The 12,321-nt window shown below is 42.4% G+C and overlaps 2 protein-coding genes across 2 annotated transcripts; one reads left to right on the forward strand and one right to left on the reverse strand.

Annotated features, from left to right (window-relative positions):
- The first annotated feature begins 80 nt into the window (after window positions 1–80).
- Window positions 81–8,659, forward strand: LOC108094384 (RING finger and CHY zinc finger domain-containing protein 1). The gene is made up of 6 exons (XM_017194945.2): window positions 81–252; window positions 1,836–2,653; window positions 5,861–6,022; window positions 6,511–6,669; window positions 6,995–7,273; window positions 7,986–8,659. Exons 2-6 carry the CDS (start codon window positions 2,174–2,176, stop codon window positions 8,103–8,105), a joined length of 1,200 nt encoding a protein of 399 aa, XP_017050434.1. The 5' UTR covers window positions 81–252; window positions 1,836–2,173; the 3' UTR covers window positions 8,106–8,659.
- Window positions 8,660–8,665: 6 nt separating this feature from the next.
- LOC108094383 (lysophospholipid acyltransferase 7) lies at window positions 8,666–11,290 on the reverse strand. Its single transcript, XM_017194944.1, has 6 exons — window positions 10,994–11,290; window positions 10,813–10,933; window positions 10,561–10,753; window positions 10,230–10,381; window positions 9,797–10,173; window positions 8,666–9,522 (listed from the first exon to the last, which is right to left on the reverse strand). The coding sequence occupies exons 1-6, from the start codon at window positions 11,203–11,205 to the stop codon at window positions 9,108–9,110; spliced, it is 1,470 nt and encodes a 489-aa protein (XP_017050433.1). The 5' UTR covers window positions 11,206–11,290; the 3' UTR covers window positions 8,666–9,107.
- Between the last annotated feature and the right edge of the window lie 1,031 nt (window positions 11,291–12,321).

Raw genomic sequence — 12,321 nt, forward strand, 5'->3', positions numbered from 1 at the left:
GAATCGCTGGTCGGGAGAGCTTAAAGCTGCTGGGGGACAGAAAGCTTCGAAGAGCAGCTGGCAGCAACAAGTGGAACAGCTCCACTTCGCTCAGTTGGAAATCGAAGCTCGCGCCGCACGAATCCGCGGAATTTGGGAGTCCAATCCGCGAGTTGAACGCGGATTTTGATTTGTCGCCGTTGTCGTGGCTTTTTAATTCAATTGACGATTTCGAGCCGCGAGCTCCAAACTGCGATCTCCTCCGCGTGGCTGGTGTGTGTTGTTTCACTTTCAAGTATACACTTCACGCTAATAAATTATAATTAACGAATGGGTAAAATTATAATTAAAGGCTTCATTTCAACGAAAATCACAATGAGCAGATAATACAGCCAAGAAGATGAGTGCCAGTCGCGAAGCAAAACAAAAAAAACCAAAAAGTGCAACAACAAAATAAAATAAAAACACGTTAAACAAGAAATCGGTTTGAAAAACCTATGTATATAAAACCAAGTATATACGAAAGTGGGTAAATGAATGAATGTCGGTGCGTGCGAATGGACGAGTATACACCCAAACTTCGAGTCGAAGGCGGTTTGGATTGGAGACTTTTAGAAACCGATTACTCAGATCGTGACATTATTAAATGCATTTAACCCGCCCGATCTGCTGCGATCTGCATCTGTGTGTGTGAGTGCGTGCGTGCGTAAACATGAATGCCTAATAATTGAATACCGGATCGAGTTTTAACTCGGCTGCGTTCTTTTCGGCGACTGGTTCTCCGCCGGAGTTGCCTTTATCGCCTTACGTTTGTAATTTTAGCACACTTTCAATATTTATTGTCGGTGTCGCCCTGCTCCCCTTTTGATAATTGCGAAAAACAAACTGAACAAATGAGATTCAGCAACGATTTTCTGCTCGCCGCGTTAAGCAAATAAGAGCAACCACAAAACGATAATAACAACGAGGAGGCTACCAAAAGCGAGAGCTCATCGGCTGCCGTTGCCATTATTCCACGAATATTGCTGCTGCTGGTAGTTCCTCCTTCGGCAGCAACCTGCAACACCAGTCTGCAGCAGCAACAACAACGACCAATGAGCGAAAGTTTGCCAAGTCGCACGCCGGTTATGTTAGCCAGTGTGGGTTGTTGTTATTCCCCGCTCTTATGTATATTCATCATCCGCACTGTGGGTCAAGGCACTGCGAATTCGAAGAGGTGTGAACGATTTAGGCGCTTTAAATGCTACCGCTCACACGGCACAAGGTCTCCTTAAAACACGGTTGTGGCTAACAAAGTGATATCTTTTGTAATGGTTAATTGCTTAGTTTAGTATACAACGTAGAAACCCTTTACTTTTTGTCTAGCATAACCATTACCCATTCAGAACTTTAATTAAATCAAAATATTTCATAATTGGAGTTGAAAACCAAGTTTTTAAAGTTCCAGACCTCTACTACTTGTACAAAGTGAAAGGGATAAGAAGGAACATCACTTTTCAAATAAACCCAAATGAAACCTAAGTGTTTTTTGTTTAAATACACTCACTACAAACTCACATCCACACGAGTGAACAATGCGAGACGCGAAGAAACCCGACTGAAAATCAAGATACAGTAGTTCTTATCTAGTTTAGATGGCCTTTCTCAGTTGGGGACTGGGAAGCATTGAAATGCAAATACGCTGCCTTCGTAGCTCTGTAGTGTGGGGGTAGCACGGGTATTACGGGTATTACGGGTATTACTGGGGGTTAGCCCAGTCCACTGGCTTGGGGTCGCATCTGATCGATCGTTGTGCGGATGGATGATTAACAATGCCAAGCACTCACCGCTTTCCCACACTTTTTAATCGCTTCCAGCCCAGTGTCACACCTGTGCGAGCAGCTTGGGCAACCGAAAATTCGACGGCGACAAACCATGAATACACAAGGAAATGTTGCATAAACGAAGGTTAGTCCCGCTCGCGTAAAAGGGAAAGAGAGTTCGACTTTTCGACTTTTCGGATTTAAGCCTGCCCACGTCAACGGGGCGGATACAAAGTCTACATGTGTCACAACAGCAACATCGGCATCAGCAAGTAATTGAAGTGCTGCGCGGCGGCAATTGAAGGGGCAGCAATTAACAAAGACCACTGCAACTTAGAGGAATAGTGGAAAATCACTTGTGTATTCAAAAGACATTTAGCTCCTGCAACAAAATGAAGAACCGCCAGCGGCCGCGCCGAATATCGCTAAATGAAAACCACAACAAATACTCGGGCAGCGGCAACATCGATGTACAAATATTTACCAATACAAAGGAGCCCAATCAAGTCAATTTAAATTCATCGTCAAAGCTGCTGACAACTACAGTAACGACGACCTCAGCGGAGGCTGTGGCTGCTGCTGTGGCTACTTCTCCGTCTGCTTCTCCGGCTGCTTCTGCTCATCCCGCTCATCCAGCTCCGCTTCCAGTTGCTCAGATAGCGCAGCCCACGACGGGAATGACGGGGAAGTGCCTGCCGCCGCAAGCCAAGCTGCGGAAATCCAAATCGACACCGAGTCTCAACTTCGAAGGCAGCCAGCCCATGGCGGAGGAGCCCCACTGTCACCGCGTTTCCCCCTTTCCACGGGACCCCGATCCACCGGAGTCACTGCGCTTCGGCTGTGCCCACTACAAGCGACGGGCCATGTTTGTGGTAAGTGCAACGAGCAGTCGATATGCATCCATATCAGTTGTAGCCCCTGCGGAAGTAAGCGATGCATCTCGCTGAACAACAAACGAAAGCAAGAGTCCCGGGCACAGTGCCTTCCAAATGCACTTGAACTTGAGTTAGTATTGGGACGGTGTTCAAGTTTGATTTAGGCTAAATTTAGGGGATTGAAAGTGGGTTCTATACTGCCAAAGATTTTTAGAATTTAGAAAATTTAATTTGTGGTTTATGGGTGGTGTTGTAACAGAGTTGAAAGAAACTTATATTTTATTCAAAATGTTGTTATTAAAAATCCATTATATGCGTACTTTATTAACTTTCTTTTAATTTTTTTTGATCTTTGTTTTAAATTTTATAAAGTTAGTTTTATCTCTGAATTTAATAAAAAGAAATTCCTTTACTTCAAAAAATGCATTGTGATGAAACCTCCAGCTACTTCGGCCGATTTCAATTGATATAAATTATAAAACTTCTACAAAAATGTTTGATATTGTCAAATTCTCAATTAATAATTCATTTTCCAACCAATAAAGACATTCACCCTTAATGAATAATACAAATTATGCGGGTCGAACGCAATGTCTTTGTCTCAGTTAGTTGAATCAGAATCAGACTAATAAATTGCTCTCATGGTTTTGTAGTCACTTATATACACAAGTGACGTGCTATGTTACAAATGAAATAACAATTTTAAACTTACTTATAACTATAGAAACAATTAGGTCCAAACAAATTTAAATGTTCAGATATTTTACTAATGGTTGCTATTTCTTTAAGAGTTGCTATTCTCTTATTAGTTCCATTCATATTTGCACAGCTATTAAATTTTTCACCCATTCGTGAATTTCGGAATTTTTGAAGAAAGTTATGACGGCGCCTTCGGAAGGCATCTGCGCATTCTGCACATTTCGTCGCTACTGCCTCCCCGAAATGGGCATTTAACCTTTATTTATTCGTTTCTAAACAAACAGACCGAATAAAGTGCCTGAAGTCTAAACAGACACCTTCGGCAGTGGTTCTTTTGTGCCCGGTGTAATGTTAATTCAATTGGAGGGAATTACTATTTGCACGGCAATTGTTCGTATTGTGTGGACAGCATCACGATCGCGATGTCCGGAATCCGGAATCCGCAGAGGCTCGAGTAAAATAAGCTGGCCCGTCTGCTCCGGTTCCGATTCACGGCACAGGAATTCTCCGTGGCAGCCGAACCAGAGGCGAGTGGCCATTTAACACCTCCATTCTCCGTTCTCCATTCATCTGGGCAAACAATGCGTTTATCTTCATCGGCCGGGTTGGGATAAGAAATTAAGAGGAATCGTGAAATCGTGTGTGCATATAGAGCAATCGTTCCCCAGCTATATTCAGACCTTTACCTTGGCAATTAGGAGCCACCAGACATAATTATCGGAAGGTGATAAGTGCGGGACCTCATAGTCCCAGTATAGAATGTTAAGGTGAGAAAAAAGATTTAGTGCAGGGGAAAGTATAAGTGGAATTCGGGAAAGCAACTACGAATTCAAGGTGCAATAAATAGCAATATAGTCAAGGTGCTATAGCTCAGCGCTAGCAATAAAAGGAAGAATATAGAAATAATATCCTACTCCTAAGGTATTACTACTTCTTATGTAATTAATTCAGATTCTAGTATTTAGATTACTAAAAAGTAATAGGATGGATATACAGAAACATCTGTTAGAAATTCCTTTAATAGAAAGCACTTCCAAAAAGTGAAAGCAATATAATCCCCTTTAGGTAACTGTGAGCCGAAGCATTCCAATTTCGCGATATGAATAAATCATTTACCCGAAATTCATTCTCACATTAAACCACATTAAAAAGCTTTCCAAAAAGTGTCACGTAAGCCCGAACACGCCCCGACCTGTCCTACATTTTCTATAATCCGAAGGGTTATTCGGTGTTACACGCCTTACACCGAGAGAAATTCGGGGAAGTAGGGGCTGCTCAAGTTATTTGCATTAATGAGGGCCGCATTAACTGTTGAATCAGGTGGAGTGCTTTGTTCTCAAATATTTATATTCGCATTGATGTACGTGTATCCGTCAGCGCAACAATGCGTGAAATTAATTTATACATATCTGTGGACTTAAGCTCAATGTTAAGGCGATGTGTGCAACCCAAGTGGAGCAATGCCCGCAATTACCGGCTCCTCTTAATTTCGAGCGCTTCAGCAGGTCTTGTATTAATTTGACATAGAACCCCTTATTTACCCGCTCCATTGTGGCGGTCAATAAATAAATTTGAGCTGTCTGGAATTAACCAATTGCAGGAACAAAAGCGCCTTAAAACGATCATTAGTGAAGCGCAGCAGTAAAACGAGGGGAAACACAAAGAAACCGGATCCAAAGATTCTACTCCGTTTCTGTGGCTCGGGTGTTATCATCGCATTCGCAGCGGAGTTGAATCAAGTACTTACTACTATATATACGAAAAAGCGTTGTTGAGTTATAAATAATTCCAGAAGATAGTGGAGACGAGTACCGAGGGTGCGAGGCTGTCCGATATAAATAGCTGGGTGTTGGCTGTAACTGAACTGAACTCGGAAAGAGGCATTCTTACATAAGTTACAGAAGGCAAACAAGTGGGGTAAAGACAACCCATCCCGTATCTCACTGTTTGCAGTGGGATATTCTTAAATCAACGCCCAGACAACGGATCGATTTAATAGCGATTCTGGCGCTCTTTATCATAACCAAATGTTTATAGTCAGAGATATCGACCGGCAAACTAATTAGCAGCAACCTAATGAACCGACACGAGTGGCATCTTTACCAGCGGACTCAGTTTCCCCGCTTGATTTGATTAGGATTCCAATTCGGGGCTCAAACGCTTTGATCGAGTTCCAAGTGCAATGTTTATGAGAACGCTAAGTTCAATCAAGACGAAATTGCCTTGGGGAATCAAAGACGTCACTCGGCAATTTTACCTGCCATTTGTTTTACGACGGTTTCCAAGCAGATTTCGTTAATTAGCAAATCGATTTAAGAATTAGAGGCCGCGTCATCGTGGGCCGCTAATGAATTATGTTGCTCGGCAAAGGTTTCGGCAGTCCTTGACTCTTCGAGAAGTGGAGTGGAAACTTATTTCCATTTAAAGTGGAATTTTTTACCCGTTTGCTTTCCAGTACTAATTTTATTGTGTTGCTTTCTTTTTTTTGGATCTCAACGTATTCAGACTCCCTGCTGCAACAAGTTCTACAAATGCCGATTTTGCCATGACGAGAACGAGACGCACCACTTCGACCGCAAAACACTCACGGAGCTGATCTGCTCCGAGTGCAACACGCGGCAAACAGTTCGCGAGCAGTGCGAGAACTGCGGAGTTCGGTTTGGAAAGGTGAGTTGAATCCTGCGGGGTCATCCCTTTAGGGGGTATTTCAAAGTAAATAAGCTTAAGTTCATAATGAATTTTAATTTAGAGGGGATACCAAACCGAAGAGAAGTCTTTCTTGCATAACAAGTAACTCGTATAATCATTCGGTTTTTATGACGCCAAGCTTAAAACAAATAAAGAAAGTTAAGAACAAGTATCATGACTAATTTAAACGTATTAAATATCTAAAAAACAGGGGAATTCCATATAATGTGGTACAAAAATAAACTTGAATAGCAGGTTAACCAATAACTATCAAATAACCACCACAATTGTGGAGATTATATCATTTAAATCATATATAATGTATTAATGAATAATTTGAATAATGGATCGCAGTATAAACACAACTTTTACATTAAGGTTGAATGTTTCTGCACAGAAATTGTGTAAGGTTGCAGGACTGTTTTTTGTAATATTATAATAATAACAATTTACTCCATCAATTCCAGTATACTTGTCTGATCTGCAACCTCTTCGACGACGCGGACAAGCAGCAGTACCACTGCCATGGGTGCGGAATCTGCCGGATCGGCGGAGCGGAGAACTTCTTCCACTGCGAGGTCTGCAACATGTGTCTGCCCATCCAGCTGAAGATCGATGGCCACAGGGTGAGTTCCATTAGGCTAGGCTACTGTCCACTTTGGAAAACATTTGACTGTAAGTGCGGGTCGTGACCTCCGCGATTCGAAAGCAAATCGATGGAACTGCCAGCCGGCCAGGCATATTCATTTTGTGTCAATTCACTGCCAAAACCGGTTGCCTAATTGCTTTTCGTGGCGATCCGCGATCTGCGATCCAGTTGAGTGGACATGAATGTCAAAACTGCTCGAGAGATAGCTTAATTAATTGGCACCAAGTGTGCCAAAGATCTGATGCGGATTTGCATAGCTGATTGGTAAACCCTACTAATTGGCGCTCTCATTTCGCTTGCAGTGCGTGGAGAACATCTCGAGGTCCCACTGTCCGGTGTGCCTGGGCGACATCCACACCTCGCGCATCCCCTGCCACATCCCCGACTGCGGCCACCTGCTGCACAAGATGTGCTTCGACCAGCTCCTGGCCTCCGGCCACTACACCTGTCCCACCTGCCAGACCTCGCTGATCGACATGACCGCCCTGTGGGAGTACCTCGACGACCAGGCCCTGCGCATGCCCGTGCCCCTCAAGTACGAGAACCAGAGGGTGCACATCTTCTGCAACGATTGTCACAAGGTGAGTCGTTTTGGACAACCTAGGGATTTTCTCAAAGGTTTTTCGCATCGCTTCAAAGCATATCACTCATACGTACTGTTGCCTTTGCTCAAATTATTTATTTTTGTTGTTCCCAAACCGCTTTCTAATCTTTGAAGCAACTCTTTAAGAGCAAGTTGCTGTTTAATATTGCATAAAAATTAGATTCCAGCTTAGAATCAACACAATCAGATCAGCTAGAACTCTTACAGATATAGTATGCAAATATTTTTACTTTATGATATCTCATTTGCAGACTTGTTTACTTCAATCTGCTATATAAACGTATAGATGTGTAAGGGCTTTTTATACATCGCTTTTACAGATTAAACCTCTGGCTCCCACAACTTGTTTTTATTTTTTAAAGCCACTAAGGGATTGCCAGCTTAACACAGGAAAACAAAGCTACATAAGTAGAAAATATATAAATACATAGGTATAAGTATATTAATAGCCTGAAATAGGAAATGGCAAAACAATTTCCATACATGTATACCAGCTACGTGTATAGAAGAACTACGTTTCTTATTTTGTTTATAGCCCAATTAAACAAATAAAAACGTACGTTCCGACTTCAACTCTAAAAAATATACCAATAAGTACACAAATGTGTTAATCTTATGAGTATAAGTGTTTGATTTTGTGACCCAGCAGTAACAGTTTTTCACGCAACATGTTTTTAATTTCTCTGCAGACTTCGAAAACCAAATTCCATTTCATTGGGCTCAAATGCATGCATTGCGGTGCGTATAATACGACGCAGGATGTGAAGCGTCGCCTCTCCCTGGTCACCGATGAGCCATCCTCGGCGTGATGTCCACCGATCCACAGCACATCCGCATCAGAAGCAGCATCCACATCCACATTCGCATCAGCAACAGCAACAGGAAATCTCTTGCCATGCTACCCACACGTTAAGAAACTTATTTGTTACCTAAACACAACACAACTGAAATCGAAACGCATTGAATTTAGACCAAATTCGAGCTGGTATCGAATATAAACAAAGCAACTACAAACAAAAGGCTCCCCAATCATTCGGGTGTGCTCTCGAAACCCCTGGAGACTTAAAAGTATTAAATAGGGAAGTGGAATAGTTAGTTTCAATATTGTGATAGGCATGTAACAAAAATGTATCCTAATTGAGTTTTTAAATCTCTAGGGGGTTCAACAGCCCCAACATTTTATACACATTACACATTGGTTTATACAAAATTTCACTCGAATTTTTAAGTATTGTATCTGCAAAAATCTTTTTATGTAAATCTCGAATTTCCCCGCGCAAATTACATTTTAGAAAAGAACCTCTTTAAACTCCTTAAAATCCGTTACGTATGAATTCTCAATAAAAAACGAGAACGAAAACAAGCAATGTTTTGTTTATCGGCAATATATATTTTAATTTGGATACGAGTAATCATAGCAGGACTTAGTTTGTGTACAATTTTTGATTCAATTACAATTGCTTTGGTTAAAATATATAATTATTTTCCTTAGTAATTTTTCATATGCCTAGTTCTATTTTTATTCATATCAATATCAATATCATCACCTTCCCCAGCAGAAGTTTGGATGGTAACGGGTAGAAGGCGTAACAAGATCACTTTTGTACATGGTTAAAATGGTGTTTTATGTAGAGAACTACATCTCTAAGAAAATATCGTTTGATCATCTTGATTGGCAATAGGATTGAGCTATCGCTGAAGAACATTTCAATTTCTCCGACAGACTTTCGAACATCTATTGGAACACTTTAAGGAAGCTGTCCAAGAATTGAACTATGAATTGGGATATTGGTGGCTACAGAGTTGACCGACTACTGCGCCTTCTCCTTCTCTGAAGAGGCTGCAATTCCATCTCCCCCGGAAGCCTTCTCTGCCGCGCGATTCTTTCTGCGCTCCGCAGCCTTTTTCTGACTGGTCAGGTACAGTCCCAGGGCAATCATCACCGCCCAGCTGACGTATCCAATGTGGTAAACCGAGCTGTAGAAACGCCAGATGTTGCTGAACGAGGAGAGCAGGAAGGCCTCGCCCAAGTAGCTGAAGGCGAACCACTTGAAGATCCAGAAGATGACGTCGATCACCCTGCGCACGGTGCCAGTGGCACTCCTGCGCACCAGCTTATCCCACATGTCCTCCAGGGAAACGTAGAAGGGAGCGCCCATGATGCAGAAGTAGTGTCCTGGCCGGAATCCGTGCCAGTAGGCGGAGCACAGCAAAGTAGCGCCAGTTCTGCGGGGGATACAAAGATTAGTTAGTGTGGGAAACAATTGTAGGGGGCATATTATGAGTAACTACTAGGCATACCTGCCAACCCTGCGATCAGTAGCAAAGGGAAAGAACAACGACAATACAAGTAATACAAAAAACGAGCAACATTACAACAAAATCTACAAATCTTTGAATTGAGTTAGTGTAAGAAACTAAATTTGGAGCAGATAGTCAAATTAATTTCCTGGCATCACAGTAACTCTTTCTACAAACGGACTACTGTCTTAAAACTCACCTGTATTTCTTGCTGGGAAACAGTTTGTACACGTTGACAGCTAACCAGTACTGGACACAAACGTTCCAGTGCTTCATGCCCTCGCGGAAGGTCCAGCACCGCTCCACCTCCAGCACCCTCGTGTTCACAATCGTTGTGAAGTTGTACGAGTGCTTGTCGGCGTCGCGCTTCAAGTGCTGGTAGCGTTTACGCGGTCCCTCTCCGTTGTTGGGGTCCGACTCATCCGGATAGGCGCCGAAGCCGGCCATTGTGCAGACGCACTCGCTGAGGGTCAGTCCGGTGTAAATGCGGGCGCGGAATGTGAAGAACGTGGGCCACACGTACAGCAGGCGGTAGACGAAGGAGCGATCGTTGAAGAACTCGTCGCTCAGTGCGTACTGAAACACGCAGGTTAATTAGTAATATTTCAAGGAGGGTTTATGGAAATACCCACATCTAGTGGCCAAATGTAGTTGGTTGCTAAATACAGGGAGCAATAGAAGACAGCGTATTTGAGCTTTTCCAAGGTGGCTTCCACGCTGGGAGCATGGGTCTTGAAGGGCATCTCAAAGTAGTCCCTGTATGTGCGGTACCGATAATATGGACCTGAAAATGAATAAACATTAGATATGCAAGCACTAGATAATACACTTAAAGCAATGCACAAATCGATTATAAGCGTGTGTGAGTAAAGTTTACTATCAGCAATTGAATTGGACTTTGGTATCTACATGTGTTTCGCTTGTAATTGGATGGATTTAAATGGAACCAAGTGCGATCTTCACCTGTCAGAACTCCTATGTAGTTGAAGCTGTAGTGGAGGATCTCAGCGGCACTCAGGTTCTGCAGCTCCACATCGTAGTCGGTGACCTCGATGAGGCTCTCCTGGTTCACATCCCGCTGGTCGTTCTTCTTCTGCTCATCTGCTGCCTGTAGGCGTTTCCAGGCGGCAGTCTTCTCGAAGGCGATACCCGAAACCTGCCATTGGGATGATTTGTGGTAAAGTAATTGTAATGGTAGAGGGTTATGCAACCCACCTTCAGGGTGAGCATCATTTGGATCATGTTCGTGTGGCCCGGAATTCCCAGGTAGAAGTCGAACATGCGGAAGAACACCAGGTAGCCGAACATGACCACGAAGGTAACCAAGTGGCCTTTGCTGGAGGAGAAGGAAGGTTATTAGTAACTGGTTTGCTATGTGAGAATCCTTTGATCTTACCTCGGATGCACCAGGAGCACGGCGGATGTGCCCAGGGCCAGTGAAACGAAGCAGTGCAGGCTGTGGAGCCCGGAGACAATCACAACAACAATTATGCCAAGTGCGGTGGACACCAGCTTTCGCTGGCCCTCGTCCGCGATCCTCTTCACATAGCCCCCGGCTCCAATGCAGGCCAGGAGGCAGATCACGTAGATCACGTCGTCGACACTCATCGTGGTTTTCGTACTCCTCCGCTATTGATTTGCGATTTGTTTTTGTTTTCTGCGTAGGTGCAGTGCAACCCACCAGGGCTGGAGCGAGAATCGATGTTTATTCGATACAACAAAAGCCGGGCGGTGGAGTGAAACTCCGCTATTTCGTGTACCTAGCTCTGCCGGCTCGAGTTACCGAAAGGTTAATACCACGCCATCTGTGTCTTTTGTGTTGGGTGTTAACTTTTGGTGAAGAGCCACCTGCTGAAGAGCCACAGAGCTGAGTTAATATCAACGCTGGCTGGCACGCCATCTATATCTCCTATAGAAGGTCCTATCACTTGTTAATACGCCATCTGGCACCGTATCGATGTTTATTCGATGTTGTCATAGAAAGTTGTATATCATTTAGCTCACTTATTCCGTACTAAATGTGGATGCCATGAAACGTGTTTTTAATAATGATGACATTTGTTTTTTTAAATTTTTTATTATTATTTGGACCAACCATCGGGGTTATATTTAAATTGAAAAATGGCTTCGACTTAACAAAAAATGTTAAAAAATATAAAAATATTTTTTTTACATTTCCTTTACCGTCTTAAATATTTAATCAAGATAATAGCCGCATAAAATGGTATGGCAACTGTTAAAATCAAAATCGCTGCTTGTGAGCAGAAATGATTTGATATTGTAACTTAATCCCCGGAATCCATTACCACTTGTCTCTCTCATTTTAATAAAATCATAAGTGGGATAAATACATTTACAAACGTACTGGCCTATGAGTCGTGTCAGTAATATTTTTTGAAATTCGGAATTCATATTTAGTTTAAATGGTTTACAGTGCATACAGTTTTGTGCTTCTCTGTTAAAAATAATTTAACTTAAAATTTAAAACACTAAAATAGCGATTTTCGCATAATTTCTTTATTTTTAAATAATTTATTTATTTAATAAAATATTTGAAGTGGAAAAAATCTAGCATTTACTTTCAAAAGATGATTAGTTCCAAGATTTTCCCACAATATATGCATGCAACCCAATAAAATGTTGCACAAATTTACAATAGACAATGATTTCCTTGCGAAACTCCAAACGCGTCAGTTGCGGCACTTATTAAATATCAAATCATTA

Source organism: Drosophila ficusphila, unplaced genomic scaffold, assembly GCF_018152265.1.
Source record: "Drosophila ficusphila isolate 14025-0441.05 unplaced genomic scaffold, ASM1815226v1 contig_607, whole genome shotgun sequence".
NCBI lineage: Eukaryota > Metazoa > Arthropoda > Insecta > Diptera > Drosophilidae > Drosophila > Drosophila ficusphila.